The sequence below is a fragment of the Notamacropus eugenii genome, chromosome 3, assembly GCF_028372415.1.
Source record: "Notamacropus eugenii isolate mMacEug1 chromosome 3, mMacEug1.pri_v2, whole genome shotgun sequence".
Lineage (NCBI taxonomy): Eukaryota > Metazoa > Chordata > Mammalia > Diprotodontia > Macropodidae > Notamacropus > Notamacropus eugenii.
Window position 1 is genome coordinate 185,304,450 of NC_092874.1, and position 17,565 is coordinate 185,322,014.

Here is a 17,565-nt window from a genome sequence, read left to right on the forward strand (position 1 = left end):
AGAATCAAAACAGTACACTTCAATAGTAAAGACATGTTCATAATTAAAAAAGGAAAATACTGAAAGATACTTGAAATCTATTCTAGTGCTTTAGATAAATATTTGCTTCACATCTGTTTTCTTCTATTCTCCCTCTCATAATCTGAAAATAGTTTAGAAGCAGTATTTTCTGCTATTTATTTCATTGCCTATTTACAGAAACACCTTTCATTATTGCAAAATCTTTGATTGAAGAGAAAAGATCTGTTTATGAGAAATGAAGATATTTTATGCAAATATTTGCTTCATTGAATAATGGGAAAAGAAAAGACAAGTAAATGTATTTATAAGAAAACAAATTCTATTTCTTTTTTTTTTGCATTGTCAGCAGGTCCACAGAAAGTATTATGTGATAAACAAAAAAATGATAGAAGACAGGGACTTAGCAAAATTACCCTTTATATGAGTTGACCTAACTGTTGTCTTCTTAGAAAATATAGAAAGCTAATTAGTGGGCAAAAATTACTGGCATATTTTCAATGAATATCAGTATAGCTGGCATAAATTTCTCACATCTTTGATCCTAAATCTGAATATAAAGATCAGCATGTGGCCACAGGGCTCTATGCTAACTATGCACAACTTTATCGCTGGGGTTGGAGATGGCTGCAATGTATAAAACTGGTGATAAAAAAATAACTTTATAAAAATGTGTCCCTTTTTCCCCTTTTGTTTTTAAGAGTACACTATCTACAGGACCAAAAAAATTCTTTATATTTACACCATAACAACTAATTATTGACAAATATAATATTTTATGAAATAAAATATATCGAAAGTGAGTATCAATTTTAAAAAGGGGTTTGGCTCACAGCATAAACAAGTGTGGAAACAACAACAACAAAAAACAACTCTTGATATCAGGTCCAATGTCTACACAATTTCCTTCTCTGTTAAAAATAACACAATGGTGTACCCAAAGCCCTGGAAACTGAAGCTAGGTAACCCATATCACACAGCAGGTGTAATGCTACTCTTCAATGCTGGGTAGTTGCAGTTATCACTGGCCCCTCTAATAAGCCAATCTTTATTAGTTACTGAGACATAAATATTCCATTGTAATTTGAAAATACCGTGTAACCAGTTAGAAGAGTTACATTCTTCTATAGCTGTGTCCTAAAGGACATTTAAAAAATGTGTATCTTTTACAAGAAATATGGAAGTCATAGGAGAATAATTGCAAGGATGTAATTTATTATCTAGCCTACTGTCTTGCCCACCCTTCTTTTACATCTGGCTAGAATAGTAACCTGATTAGATAATTAGATAAGGTCCTTCCTTAAATAATAAAAATGCTATGTTGCCCTCATCTGTCACCTTAACCCTTGCATGCACCCCTATTTTTCCTATGTTCATTTGGCTAACTCTATGTAAAGCACCTGTGCTCCCATGGATTTGAGGTTGGTCATAGCATGCCTCTAAAAGGTGCGAGAGCAATATTGCCAAGTCACGTGACCCTGGCAAGAAGACAGCAGTGAATGTACCTTCTACCACAAGGGGAGATTTTATTGCCTCTCAAAAGAGAACATCTATTATAGATTCTGCTTTCCATCACTGCAGATGTAACTTTCTTAATACTGGCGCCTTATGTTTGTTCACATGTGCTGAATCATGTGCTATAGCTAATCTACTAAAGTCTCAGTGATCACTCTCTCTCCCCTACACACACACTCAAGCACACCCCTTCCCAACTCTTACTCCCCCATGCACGCATATGTGTACCTGCACACACAAATGTATCATGTAGCACAATTCCCTTTTATGACTTGCACTATAATAGTGACCATTATATATTTTATATGAATGTCGCAGAAGTGTACAGACAATAACTCTGGCTCTGTGTGAATATATGTGTGTCTGTGTCTGGGTGTTGCATGTGTGTGTTCAAACACACAGATGCATATATTTCTTCCTTAAATAAAAAAAAAATTGTGGAAGCCAGTGTTGCAGTGAGAAAGCTTCTCTGAGCATGAGTTTAAGCAATGTACCTCACTGAAAAAAAAAAGTGAAACCAAAAAAAAACACAAACACAAACAAAACACAAAATCTTGACAAAAACATTCCAAGTGAAACAGCCATTGGTGTGTTATCCCACATTTCTACAGTGTTGTGTCTAAATGTTGTGCTGGCTTGCAAGGAGTCTGTGCACAAGTCAGTCTGGCTTAAAGTAATGCTTGGTGAATTGTCATTGGGTCAGATCTGTAGTTGTGTTCTCTCCTTTGGGTTTCCTTTTTTCTTCCTCTTCTTCCTGAATTGCCTGTATTTGCTCTGAGGATTGATGCAGAGTGGATTTTTCTAGACTTAGCTTTTCCATCCCACTGCCTAGTCGCTGTTCATCTTCAATGACTTTCTTCCACATTTTGTGGTTTTGAAGGAGGTGCTGAGTTATTTGGCAGTAGATTTTCCTCCTTTTGAACTTCTGCTGTCCTGTAAAATATTAAGACCAATTTTGGGTTTGGAGAAGATTAAACATAATATTCATTATCAAGCTTGTTGACAAGATTTTTAGTATTATCTCGTTACATGTATTTTTTCATACTTAACTCAGTTTTGCATGTTTCAGCTACAGAAGAGAACATTCCTTTTGGGGACTGTGACCTAGTTATGAAATTCAAATATGTGAATATTTGAAATTTGGTACATTTTATGCACATTGGTTTGTAAGTTTCTGTACAGAAATATTAAAGAGGACATTTTCTATGTACCCATTAGGAAATATAATTAAGTTCAGTTTAATAAACCTGGCTATCTTTAAAATGTGGCTTAATGAGGTAGATATCTTTTACTCCAATTGCATTTGAACAGATCATTGTAAAACCTGTAATCAGTGCCTTATTTATATTTCCAAATATGTAGTCATGCCACTCTTTTCAAATTGACCAGAATACTTTAAATAACAGTAATTGACAGCCAAATGCTTATTTTAGTTACCGTGGTGTGTTTTAGTTTACGACTCTTATATTCAAACTCTACCGAATATGAGAACACTTTCTCTTTTAGACTCTCTTCCCCAGTTCCACATTATAAATATGAGAATTACATATGGCTTATATATTGTAAAAATGGGACAAGAAATTCTTATTTAATGAAGAAACTATAATAAATAATACAAGTGAAAGTTACTAGAATGACAATAATAGGAATCTGGGTTCTTAAGTTTTAGTAAAGAGAATATCCTTCAGATATTATAAGCTAAACACGTCTGGAATTGAATTCATAACCTTCGTTCTCTACCCCACTCCCCCAAAACTTCCAACCTTCCTAATTTCACTATCCTCCCAATCTCCTGGGCTTGCAACCTAAGTGTCATCTTTGACTCCTCATACTACCATCCCCCATCCAATCAGTTGTCCTGTCCTATTGTTTCCATCTTCATAATACGTCTTAGATGTGCTCCCTTCTTTCCTTTCAAACTTCAGCCACTCTAGTGCAAAACTCATCATAGTCATAGAGTCACACTTGAGGGCCTAGAAGGCCACATATGGCCTCAAGGCCATAGGTTCTCCACCCCTGGTCCAGTACATAGTCAGTGTTCAATAATTGCTAACTGATTGACAGTAATCAACCAAACAATCAATTGAGATCAAATGTCTTGCTAGTTCTAGCGTTTACAAGGCAAATTTTTCATGGAGGAAAGACTCATAATCAATTAGGAAAGGCACTAAGTCCATTAAATCTTTCTAAGAAACCATTGATATGTGCAGGTCACAGAAAAAGAAAAAACAAGAGAATTGTACAGGAGAGAGAGCTTCTGAGTCACTTTCCTTTTCTGGGTACCCCTGTTTCCTCATTTGTAAATTGAAGGGGTTAGGCTAGATCTCTAAAAACCTTTACAGATCAGAAAGCTATATTTCCATGCTATCCTTCAATTAATTTTATTATATTATGAAGTACCCAATTGTATATATTGGCCTGAATAGTGTTTACATCCTCTCATCTCTAATCTGATTTGAATAACACCTGAGTTGTGGCACATAATGAATGCTATTTTTCCATGGATGTGTGTGTTTTCTTTTTAAAGTGATTTCTTGTTTAGCCTGTGGTCTGTACTTAGAGGTGGTTAATATCTGGACTAATATAGTATAGCTAAATTCAGATCATTCTCCAGTTAAAGAAAGAATAAAAGTAAATTATCCACCCACACATATATCATAACTTTAGGACACATTCGGCTGCTAAGCATAACAATTTGATCTATTAATGTTTAGGAAATACATTTCTGATGATTAATTTATTAGCACAAAGCCCAAATGTTCTTTCTTTTTCCATGAAGCATACTTAGAAAGGAATGGTTTCCTTGTTATTGATATAAAATTTCAGCAATAAACCTTTCTGTAAATTTTACTTAATAAGGTGATATACAAGAATGTTTGTACCTCCAAAGTGTGCATGGATTTAAGTCTGCAGGTGGTCCAAAGGGCCAAATTATTCAATACTGGAAGCTTCTGAACTGTGAACAAAGAGCTTTTCAATATTGCAGGCCTAAACCCTGCTTAGTGCTTCATTAGAAAGTTCTTAGGCCCCTGCAGAAATCTTTCAGATTTAATTATGAGAATTAATAAAAGTCTCTCTTTCCTCAGAATGGCATATTAATCTTGTGTTTCCTGGGAAACATTCAAATTTTTTAAACCTCAGTAGATACCAGAGCATATTTGAGGTTTGCAGTTGTACTTGAATCCAAATAGTAGGCTGGATCAAATTATTTTTAATTAAAGTCAATACTAAATCTGAAATAAGAGAAAGAATAAAGTAATTAAATAAAGGGCAACAGTCACTTCGGAATCCTTAGCAAAGTCATTCCCAAGGTCTCAGTTGCTTTATCTATAAAGTAAAGGGCTTGAGCTACATAGCCTTCAAAGATCCATACCTACATGGCTAGATCCCATTAACTATTTTCATAGTTTTCTTGGATGTAATGAAATGCTCCAAAAATGTGCTCTCCACTAATAGGAATGGGGATGGTTATGGAATCTATAAAAAATCCAGATTACCAAAATGAACCAGGGTGCATATTTTCTGAATGAATTATGTCTAAATTCTGAAGCAGAAGGAGAGTTGAAAGACAGCATATTTCACTAATTCCTTAATTGCTTTCAACAGGAATTTATTAAGCATCTACTATTTGTGATGTATTATGCTAGGAGGTAGGAAATTTCACATTTATAGTGTACTTTATTTACTGTCTCCAAGAAGCAAATACTGTAAGAATTATTATCCTTTTTTATAAAGGAGAAAACTGAGACTTGCAAAAGGGAAAAAACTTGTGGACAGGCATCACATGGCTATGGCAATTTTGAAACCAAGTCTTTTGATTCAAAGGCCTGTGCTCTCAACTATCTGATGTTCCCTCTCCTTCAGTCTTCGTGAATGATTTCATTGGTTTGGAGCACTCTTCTCCGGATAAAGATCAGCAGCGCAACTGTAATTTATGGTCATAAAAATTTTCTTTAAATCTATTGAGGCAAAATGTTCTTCATTTCTGAAGAGATCATAAAGCAACTATTGTCACAGAAACAGGACATGTAAAAAGTCAGTGTAGAGACAGTAGGCTCTAATGATTTATTGGGTTAAGTGTGGGAAAAGTAGGAAAATCTGGCTTTTGGAGTTTAGGTAGAGTAGGTGAAATATTCCCTTGATATTATTTTCTTAGAAGGAGAGACTACTCACTGATGCTTTCTGATGAGTCCTAGAAAAGGTATGAAATATGGCAGTTTACACAGACAGGCAATATCACAAGGGAACATGAAATAAAAGTAGGCAATTGAGGAAAGTTGACCAGAATATGGAAGTTTCTTTGACCCCAGTGTTATTTCTTCATTCACTAAAATTTTAAACTTTAGCTTCTAGAGGAGGAAAATGCAGAATTTCATGTTTAAGAAAGATGAAATACTACAGGATAGACCCCAACTCTTATTTATAGATGGCTACCTTTGTACAAAGATGCAGAACCAAAGTGACAAAAAATATTAAGAAAACATTTCTTTCTGAATCAGAGAACAGGTTTTTTTTTTTTATGTGAAAGAGGGATATTGAAATTATTTCAAATTTATTGTTTTGTGTCAGGTAGTTATGTATCTACCTTAACTGCCATAAATATATACTTATGTTTATGATTTATAGTATATAGACATTATAATAAGTTGGGAAGCCTTTTCTAATCACTCATTTTTAGTGCCTTCCCTCTGTTAATTAGCTTCTATTTATCTGGTATATAGCTTGATTGCATATATTTGTTTCTTTGTATATTTTTCCAATCAGATTGTAAATTCCTTAGGGGAAGAGACTATCTTTTGCCTCTCTTTATATCCCCCCCATCACTTAGCTTAGTGCGTGACAAATGGTGAGGTCTTACAAAATGCTTATTGATAAAATGACTGATTATTAGACAGCTAGGTAGTATAACGGATAAACAGTGGGCCTGGAGTCAGGAAGGACTGAGTTTAAATCTAATCACAGACATTTATTAGCTGTGTGACCCTGGGCAAGTCACTTAACCTCTTTTTGTCTCAGTTTGCCCAAATATAAAAATGGGCATAATAATATCATCTCCTTCCAGGGTTGCTGTAAGGACCAAATGAGATAATATTTGTAAAATACTTGGCACAGAGTGGCAGTATATGAATGTTTATTCCCTTCTATTTTCCTATTATTATTTTTACTTTTAATTTCAGTTTTCATCATTCACTTCCACAAGATTTTGAGTTCCAAATTTTCTCCCCATCACTACCCTGCCCCCATCACAGGATGGTGTATTTGATATAGGCTCTATATACATTCATACTGAACCTACTTTCACATTAGTCGTGTTGTAAAAAATTCTCCCTATTATTATTATTATCATCACATATTATACATGCTCTAGAATTCAAAGTAAATCTCATCTGCCATCATTGTTTGGGTAGGAGTATCTGGAAGCAAACCCAAAAGAGATGCTTATGTTTAAGCTAGAATATTTAGTAACTGAGAAGCTGATGCTTTGATTCCAGTTGTGTGAATTGCTTTTGAGGAAAATATAAATGTGAACAGATGCCTAACTCACCTGTGGATTCAGCATTGTCACAAGTTTCCTCTTCAGTTGCTGGTTGTTCTACTTCTTCCCGGTCATCAGTGTCTCCCTCTGATTCATCACTGTCTTCCACCCATTTCCCAGGCATCAGTCCTGCAGAGTCATAGCTGTTGCATAATGGCCCCACAATATGAGAGATGAAAGATTCCTGAAGATTTGCCAACTGAGGAGCAGAACGGTCCATAAAAGGGCTTATGGGAAGCCCAAGGCTGGCCTCTTCATCACCCTAGAAATTAGAATACCTCATTAATCTTCTACAGGGAAACAGTTAAGTGAAAAGGGGCAATTGAAATGAAGTCAAGTAAATATGTAAGAAATAATATTTTAATTATACTCCAAAGCTGTCTACTTAAGTCAACCAAGATTATTTTTTAAACCTGGTCCATTTTCAAAAGCATTATGTTCTAGTACTTAATTTCAACTATTAATCCTTGATTATTATCAATATTAACAATTTTTTAATGGAACAGAGCATACACTTTCTGAATTAAATAGAGGTGTGAAGAAGAATTGGAACAATAAAGTTCAAAATTTTACAATTGTGTTGAAACTAGATTGGGGAGAGGCGCAATGGGATCCAGTTGACAAAGTAAAAGGTTATTGTAATATTCAGGGATTAAGTGATGGATTTATGAATTAGATTACTGAATCCATGAGAGCAGAGGAGGTGGATGCAAGCAAGGTATATTGTGAAAGCAGAATTAACAGGGGTTGGCAGCTGATTTGTTATGGGAATAAGGAAAACAGAAAATTTATTGAAGATGAAAACCTGAGTGGGTGATGTTCTTGATAATAAGGAACTTGGGAGGAATGGGGGCTTTTGAAGGAAAGATAGTAATTTCCATTTTGGACATTTTAATTTTGAGATGATTACAGGGCACTCAAAAGTAAATATGCAATAGCCAAGTGTTCATGTGGACCTGAAGTTCAGAAGAGCCTGGGACTGGATATATAGATCTATAAATTGTTTACTTAGAGGTGATTGATGAACCCAGGTGATCTGATGAGATCACTGAGAGAATGTTCAGAGAGATAACAGAAGTCTGAAGACAGAATCTTGATATGCTCATAATAAATAAGGGTGGTTGGAGTGAGGGGAGAGACACTAATGATGATTCAGCAAATGTGATTAGGAAGGAATTGCCAGACAGGAGGCAGGAGAATTAGGAAAGAACAGTATAATAGAAATAACAAGCGGAGTATGTCTGAGTAGAGAATATCAATGGCTTCAAATGCGGCAAAGAGGTGAAGAATAATGAATATTAGTAACTCTAGACATATAATTTCATTTGAGGATTGTTTTTAGTTATATGACTAGATCAATTCCATCAGCTCTTTTGCAACTCAAAGGAAAACTTGTGAGTTATATTATTTAGCTGCAACCTCTTTCTGGATTCTAGTTTCATTTACAGTCTACAAGGAACAAGAAACAATTTCAGGGAAAATGGTCTTTTGATATTTCAGGACTCAATAATAATTGGCAAGAAAACTGCTGTGAAAATAATTTTGGTTCATATACCAATATTTGTTGTAGAAGATGAGGGAGCAAAAAAATGTAAAAAGAGCTTAATATAATCTTTCCAATTAAATGGGAAAAAAATTAATACTTGGTCACTTCAGCAGAAAGGGGGATATGGGAGAAAATGGCCAAAACAAAGTTGGAAAATGGATAAGCAATAAGAAATTAGAAAAATCAAAAGCATGCAAATAATCCAGAAGTTACATTTACACACACACACACACACACACAATATACGCTAAGAGCTTTATGATGTGTGACAAATATTTTCTTTGCAAAGAGAAATGGAGACACTCAAAAAGGCTACATTAAAAAACGTCCTAAAAATTGAAATTTACTATATTTTTAACAGACAAACTGGTTCCCTGTGAGTCATTTCCAAATCTGTAGTCTGTGTATAGCCAGTCCAATGACTTGTTCGATCAAAGAACAAGATCAATATAAAACTGGAGGAAATGATAAAAATGACAAGGAATGATGGAGCACAGTTTATAGAAGACTAACCTAACCTTTTAAATGGATTGATGGTAGAAAATGGGTAAATGATAAAAGACAAGACAGCAAAATCAACTATTACTGTTTCCTGAAGGAGTTTAACTGATGAAAGTTAGTCACCTTAATAATACTGCTAAACAGAAAGATGTCTTTCAAAATTAACAATAGTTTACTGTATAAATTTTTTTTGAAGATTATGAGTAATATTGTCTCAAAAATTTTACAGGTCATGGTGGAAAAAAACATTCATCAAGAAAGCTTGGCAGGAGATTCTACAAAGCAAAATCTCTCTAAAAGTATTTAATGATAAAACTGAAAAAAAGCAGAAAACAGAATGGAGAAAGCATATATTTTTTTTCTTTTTAATAACAATTTCTTTTTATTGTCATGAACATCAGAGCAATGGCATCTGGGCTGTGACTCCATGTTCTCCAAAATTCTATATGAGGAACTAGATAAAGTATTAAATAAAATAATGATGGGAAGAGCAGGTGGAATATCTTGGCAGATATAAAGGAGGTCTATTTTGGCTGGGATATAATCTTGAGGGAGTTGAAATATTTCAAGGTACTTAAATGACATAAGGATCCCAAAGGTATAAAAAAAGCTCAGATCTAATTGTTAGAAAATAGATGGTGAATAAGAGAATATTATAGTTGTATGAGTTTTTTTCATGTATAGGTCCCCTTTTTCATGTCAATAGAAGTTTTTTTTAATGAAAATAATCTATAAACACATCAAGAAATCCTTATTGAAAGTATATGAAGGCAGAGTGGAATGAAGATGGTGAATTAAAGGCAGTCACACAAAGCAACCTTCCAAAGCACTTTAAAATCAAATTTTAGAGGAGAACCATCAAAAGGTTAGAGTGAGACTCTTTTGGGGCCTGAAACAACTTAGGAAGACAGCATGAGAAGCCTGTAACATCACGGTGGTAGTTAGTCCACTTAGTAACAATACCATCTGTAGATCTTATAGGTGTCTGCAATAGCAGCTGCAACAGCAACAGCTTTGAGAGCTCTCAATCCAGAGAGGGCACAGGGTGGGACAACTGGTCACAAAAAGATAACAGGGAACCCTTTGCTGGCACTAGGTGAAGCTGAAAATGACTAGCAAATTTATTGACTATACTCAGTTCTGGGTCACAGTTGCAAAGAGAAGTGATGGTGACCATTAAGGGAGCAGGTAGTCTAGTCTCAGTTCCTTGTTGCTGTTGGAGAGCAGGCAACCTGATCACAGTTCCAGGGCTAAGAGTAATGCTAATGCTTATGGCTACAAGGGACAAGAGCACACACCAGGAGAGCAGTCTCCACTCCTCATATCATACCACCTTTGAAGCACTGAAAACTTGTAGATTCCCCAGAACCACACCTGAAAACAGCAGCATGAAAAAGCTTGGGACAGGGCCTCCCTACCCCAGAACTCAACTTCGACATGACATTCAAAATCAAGAAATAGTCTGGAAAAAATGAGCAAACAATAAGAACAATAACAACAACAAAAGAACCTGACCATGACAAGCTACTGTGATAAACTCATAAGAAGAAAAGAATATGGAAAAGAGCTACAACCAAAGCCTCAAAGTAAAATGCTAATTGGATTGAAGTCCAACAAGAATTTTGACAAAAATTAAAGAAAAGGATAAGAGTGGTAGGAGAAATGTTGGGAAAAGAAATGAGAGTGATGTCAAAAAAAATTAAAGACTGGTAAAAGAGGCACAGAAAATATTGAAGAAAATAACACCTTAAAAACACCAGAATTTGCCAGATGGTAAAGGAGGAAAAATTAGCAAAATAGGTCAAATGGAAAAGGAAGTACAAAATTCACTGAGGAAAAGAACTCCTCAAAAAGTAGAGTTGGCTAAATGGAAAAAGAGGTTTAAAAAGTTCACTTTCTCACTAACAGAGATATGCAAGGAAAAATCTTTATAGTGGAGAGGGAAAGAGGGATACTTTTTAAAATGAGGGTAATGCTTGAACCTCACTGTCATCAGAATTGGTTTAAGATGGAAGAATACACACACACACACACACACACACACACACACACACACAGTTGGGTATAGAAATCTATTTTTACCAAATAGGGAAATAAGAGGGGAAGGGAATAAAATATATGGGAGACCTGATTAAGGGAGGCAGTGGTAAGAAGTACAACAGATGTTTGAAGAGGGATAGTTTATAAAAAGAGAAAGAGAAGAATGAAAGGAGGAAAATAGGATGAAGAGAACATACACAGTAATTATAACTAAATGTTAATGGGATAAGCTCACCCACAAAATGGAAGCAAATGTCAACATGGGTTAGAAGGTAGAGTCTAACAATACGCTTGCAAAAAACATACTTGAAACAGAAACACACACACATACACACACAGAGTTAAAATAAAGTACTAGAGCTGAATCTTGTATGCTTTAACTGAAGTTTAAAAAAGGCAGGGGTAGAACTCATGCATCTGAGACAAAAAAAGCAAAAATTAAAGGAATCATAGACAATGAAGTAATATCAGAAATTTTAAGGGTAAATTTCTCTGTTAAAAGTTTTGTTTCTCAAATACTTGAGGACCTGAGTCAAACTGATAAAAATAAGTACTATTCCCCAAGTGAAAAATGATCAAAAGACATGAACAGGCCATTTTCAGAAATAGAAAGCAAAGCTATCAATAGTAATATGACATACACTCTAAATCCCTACGGACTTAAGGCAAATTAAAACAATTCTGAGGTGTCATCTCACCCTTGCTGGAGGGGGTGCTAGAAGGGATAAGGGAAAATAGGTACATTAATGAACTGTTGATGAAGCTGTGAACCAGTCTAATCATTAAGCAGAACAATTTGGAACTATGCCCCCAAAGCTATAAAATCATACATACTATTTGACCCCAGCAATATGACTACTAGATCTGTACCTCAAAGAGATCCAAGCAAAAAGAAAAGAATCTACATGTACAAAAATAGTTATAGTGGGTCTTTTTGTACAGGCAAAAATTAAAAATTGAGAAGGTGGTCATTAATGGAGGAATGACTGAACAAGTTGCAGTATATAAGTGTAAGGGAGTACTATTGTGCCATCAGTTATTGATAGGGTGTGGTTTCAGAAAAAATAACAACACATGAACAGATACAAAATGAAGTAAGAACTGGGATCATTGTGTATAACAATTTTGTAATGGTAATCAACCATGAAATACTTGGCTTCTACGATCAACACAATGAACAAACACAGTTCCAAAGAGCCATGATGAAAAAATGCTACCACCTCCACAAAGAGAACTGATGAACTCAATGAAATCTGGAGCATAATTATCTTGTTTTCTTTGTTTTTCTTGCTTTTTGGTGATATGGCTAATTTGAACATTTATTTTGCATGAAAACAAAAGAAAGAAATGATTTTTTAAAAAGAATGTCTATGAATCGAAACAGGCAGATTTTCAAAAATAACCTTCTACACCTTTATCATGACAAATATGATTGAAAAATCAAAAGGACAAATCCCCATTATGCATACTGTTTGTGGAGTAGAAAAACAAAACAAACAAACAAAAAACACCATTTGGTGCGGCCAAAAAGAAAATGCCAACTTTTAAGAATTTCTTTCAGCAAAGTTCCCCTAAGGCATATGTCAAAATCAAACAAGATTCCTTAAAATATGTAGAAACAGAAACAATTTTGTTAATCAGGTCAATATTATTATGAAGCAAGGTACACAACAGGGAGATATACGCTAGTCAAAAGTGCTTGTCACTTTCATATAAGACATCTAGAACAGGGAAAAAATTTTAGAGAGATTTACAGCAGATCATGAGATCTTCCAGTTTTTAAAACTGTACAAGTTTTTTGATGGTATTATGCTGATAACGACAAGCCCTGGAACATATCAAAGCTTTCTAAATTAAATCCATAATTATTCACAGTAGAAATGCAAATAGATGAAGGAAATCTGTTTTCTAGACTATGATGGACAAGCCATAGAGTTAATATACCAGAACATATCTTTAGGATATACACTGTACTGGACCAGTAATTGACTGTCAGATGTGTTGCTTTTGGGAAAGTACATCTTGTTTTTTTAAAAAATCAAAATCTCCTCTTTGAAACAAAGGCCACACTTTCGACATTAATATATTTCTTCTGCTGTTATATGGCTATCAATCATGCAGCATTACAATATTTATAAACTTAAAGATGAGGGTTACCTAAAGGATAACGAAAAAGCACAACAGTGGACATGAGTAAGCTACAGCACATTACCACTCTAGAAGGGGGCATAAAGTAGGTCATTACAAAAAGTAGGCCAAAAAAGAAAGTGGTCCAGTTAAAAAGGAAGTGAAGCATTTCTCATGGATACCTCACATGCATTATTGGCAACTATATGAGACAGCAAGAGCTACATCCCTAGTATTTTGAGTTGACTCCTTGTGGGATGATTTATGAGAAGATATGGAGTAGATTCAAAGGATCACAGATCTATAGCTTGAAGGGAGCTCAGTAGCCATCTAGTCTATCCCATTCATTTTACAGATAAGGAAAGTGATTCCCAGAGAGAACTTGCTCAAGTCCACAAAGGTCATAACTGACTGAGGAAGGATTGAAACCTAGGTCTTCTGGCTCTAACTCCATTGCTCTTTCTACTGATCCTTTCTGTCTCCTTGTAACAGCAAGCAAAATGGGATTTTTTTTTTTGTTTCCTTTTTGGAGTTCAGTTTCCCAGGCTTATGCTAAATTGTGAGCATCTAAAGTCTCAATCTCCTTTGAACCCTGATAGTTCATAGCTGTGCTGAATCATGTAAGTTTTGTGTCTACTGATTGCGTCAATCAGGAGTGGAGTCATTGTTATATATCCTGGGAGGTATTTTACTTTGGGGATTCGCTTGGGAGAAGGATCTTGTGATTCCCTAGGGAGTCGAGGCTCTGAGTGGCCATATATTCAGAACCCCCAACTACTCAGATGTAAAGGCTCTCTTGATCCAGGGTTGTATGTAAAGTATATAGCAATATTGCTTTGATTCAGGCAGTAGAGATCTGTGTTTTGGTCTTTATTTCTCTGCTTATATGTTCTCTGCTTGTATTTTCTGAACATAATTAAAAAGAATTTTTGACCCTTTAAATAGCTACCTTTCCTAGAAAAGCAAATTTAAGAACCTGTGCTAGCATCCATCCTTGGTAGGCCAGGGTGGCTTCTGAATATATATATACTCCTGGATGGGGCAGCTAAGTGGTACAGTGGATAGAGCACCAGTGCAGGAGTCAGGAGGACCTGAGTTCAAATCTCACCTCAGACACTTGACACTCACTAGCTGTGTTACCTTGGACAAGTCACTAAACCCCAATTGCCTCATCCTGGGTCATCTCCAGTCATTTGATAAATATTTGGTCACTGGACTCAGATGGCTCTGGAGGAGAAGTGAGGCTGGTGATCTGCACAGTCCTCCCTCACTCAATACAAAGTCAAGTGCAAGTCATGTCATCATTTCTCTGATGGCATGGTCTTCTTCAGTAATGAAGGATGAACACACACAAGATTAAGAGGACACTTTGCTGATTTTAAAAGATATTTTAAAATAATTCTGATACTCTTTCCTTTGATCCAAACACTCCTTTATCACTTAGAATATGAAGTCAGGGTTACACATTTTGCCAAAATTATTTTTTTTTCTGAGAAAGTGGTAAATTGCTTTATTCTCAGAACAGGGAAAAAAATATATTTCTCCACACTCCAAGACTCCAATAGCAATTTCTGTCTCCTTACAAAAATGGGCTAGAAAATAGAAAGAAGAGATTAGTCAGACTCAAATTACATTCTGAGGACATGAAGAACTTTAGAAACTTCTGGTTTTGAACCAGAAGTGTTGAAGTATTCAGTGAAAAAATTACAAAGTACAAATACTTAAAACCTGTCCTTCATAATCAGTTGTCAATTGTCAATGCTACTGATATACAACAGAGCAAACTGTGAAAAGGGAAAGACAGCACAGTTAACAAAAGCATTGCACATTGTTAAGTATTGCAAAATTAGAAAGGCTAATGGTAATATTTATTATGGTTAATTACCTGTTCATAAAACTCATTGACAATACCATCTGTCCACTGTAAATGAATTTCTTTACTTTTAGCTGGTCCATTGATGTCAGCCAACTTTATGCACATTTGACAAACCAATAAACGATCATTTTCATTAGTCCAATCTATGCCAACATCATCATTCACCTGTATGAAAGATAAAGAGAAAATTTGTTTTGCTTCAGTGAAGCAATATTGAAAGATTCTAGAACAGAACAACAGTTGCTGAGCATCTATTTTATCTGCGGATCATTCTCTACCATGTAATGGCTCAGAAAACTTACTAAAAGATCCTTTGATTTCATGGATGTGAGCTCTTGCTACATAACTTCCTAGAAGATCTTTGTGTTTGGCTACCACAAAGGAAAAAAAAAATTCTGGTAATGAGATTCTGGTGGTGAGACTCTACTTCTGGTTGTGGGACTAGTACTTGGAGCACAAATAGACAGTACATCTCCATACTTAAGCTTAAAGACTTTCCAATTCAGTAACATTTGTAAGCCTGTACCTTGTAGAGTCTGGATAGTCAGTTTCAGAGCATGTTAAAGCAGTGAAGCAAGACATCAGTGGAAGTAGATTATTGAAAATACTTTTAGTTGTTTGCTCAGTTATGAATACAGTAGAAAAAATTTAAAGGGAAAAATAATGAGCAATTGATTAAATGTTGTTACTATTAATGAAATTATGTTGAAATTCTGCAAACATTATTTCAAAGTATTATTCATAATTTTTAGCAGGGAATGTAGATAAATTATGCAAATTTTTTGAGTTAACTTTTGAGACCTTTATATTGGGTTGAGCAAAGTTTATCTTTGGTCTTTGAGCATGTTTGAATAGCAAATATTTTAAGAGATATTTAAAATAGGTTAAAATGTCAAATTAAAACAAGCAAGCCAAAGGAAACCACATAGAAATATTTCTTATGGAATTAGAGAACACAATGAAACTCATGTAAGGAGTCAAATATAATATTTACATGGTCAGCATTACAGTAGCTCAATTATTCTTATCTCCTCTATTTGGAATTCCTCTATATTACTCTACTTTCACAAACAACACATAGATATTGGTAATGAATATATTTCTTTTCTGACAGCTTTGAGTCTGACCACAAAATGAAGACTGGTACAATTCTAGTTACCTTGGCATTGAATTTGGCTACAAAATCGAAATGTTTCTTCAGGTCAGTGGCCAAAATTGCTTCAATGACAAGGAAACGGAAATGCTTAAATTCCACATGGTCAAGGTTGACTAAGAAGTTATACTCTGGCTGGGACATGAAGAGATTCCATGCAGCAGCTGCATGATGATTCTCTAAAACTGAACGGTCATTATATAGCACCGCCTAGAAGGGGGGAAAAAAAGAGTTACAGTGTGTAGTTCTCAATTGAATAATAATAAGCTGCAATTGAATGGTATTAAAATTATGTAATTTACAGTGATTTCAGAAATGGATTATTTTCTTATGAATAAATGTTTTTAATTGACAGTACATGATAAATACCCTATTATGAAATTCTTATCAAATTCTTAATGTTGATCTAGTAACTTCCTTTATCCTTAACCCCAATGTAAAAATCTTATTTCTAGTAATATATGGAAGGAAATGGTATTAGAGTCTTTTTGTGGATTATCTCTGTAACCTCTCAAAGCATTTGGCTTTCCAAACAGATTTTCAAAGATCTTATGATATCTGAGGTTGCAAGACAGATCTACTGGGAAAAAAGTATCACTATCTAGAACAAGTAAAATATTTTTATCAGTTTTGGCTAGGCTTTAAAATGTTTTATTGATGAGTTTTATTTTTATGCAACTGTCATATCTAGCTATATTTCTTTCTTACGAATTCTCCCTTGAAATAAAAAAGCATGAAAAATTACTCAGTAGTTTTTCTACATATACCATTCTATACCATTTTATATGCCCCCATCGCTACTCAATAGGAGTTTTCTTCATTTTTCTCTTTTAATGGGCCAAAATTGGTCATTCCAAGTACTGAGCATTCAACATTGCTTTAGTATACTTTACATTTATAAAATTATAGCCATTGTATGTATTTTTCCTAACTTTGCTTACCTCCCTCTAAGTAATTTCACAAAAGTTTTGTTTTGTTTCTTTGAATTCTTATTTTTATCATTTTTAAAGCACAACAACTTTCCATTCATACAGTTTGTTCAGCTATTTTATAACCAATGGCTCCCCAAGCTGTTTCCAGTTTTAAGCTACTACAAGTAGTATATAGTGATAGAGACTAGACCTGTAATTTCATTAATATAGGAATTACTGGATAAGGATACTCTCTACCAGTATAGGTTAACTGATACCTTCTCTGAAATTTTAAGTATTAGGTAATTACCTAGAATATTTAGCAATTAAATGAACTGCTCA

At 34.7% G+C, this 17,565-nt stretch overlaps 1 protein-coding gene across 2 annotated transcripts in view; it reads right to left on the reverse strand.

The window, feature by feature from the left end:
• Positions 1 to 734: 734 nt before the first annotated feature.
• Positions 735 to 17,565, reverse strand: part of PDE3A (phosphodiesterase 3A) — a 339,029-nt gene continuing 322,198 nt past the window's right edge. For both annotated transcript variants that reach the window (XM_072653574.1, XM_072653575.1), the window contains exons 13-16: positions 16,319 to 16,522; positions 15,169 to 15,324; positions 7,079 to 7,331; positions 735 to 2,466 (exon numbers count right to left, since the gene is read on the reverse strand). In XM_072653574.1, coding sequence (XP_072509675.1) covers positions 2,225 to 2,466; positions 7,079 to 7,331; positions 15,169 to 15,324; positions 16,319 to 16,522 — 855 coding nt within the window. In that variant the 3' untranslated portion in view covers positions 735 to 2,224. The remainder of the gene's footprint in view (positions 2,467 to 7,078; positions 7,332 to 15,168; positions 15,325 to 16,318; positions 16,523 to 17,565) is intronic.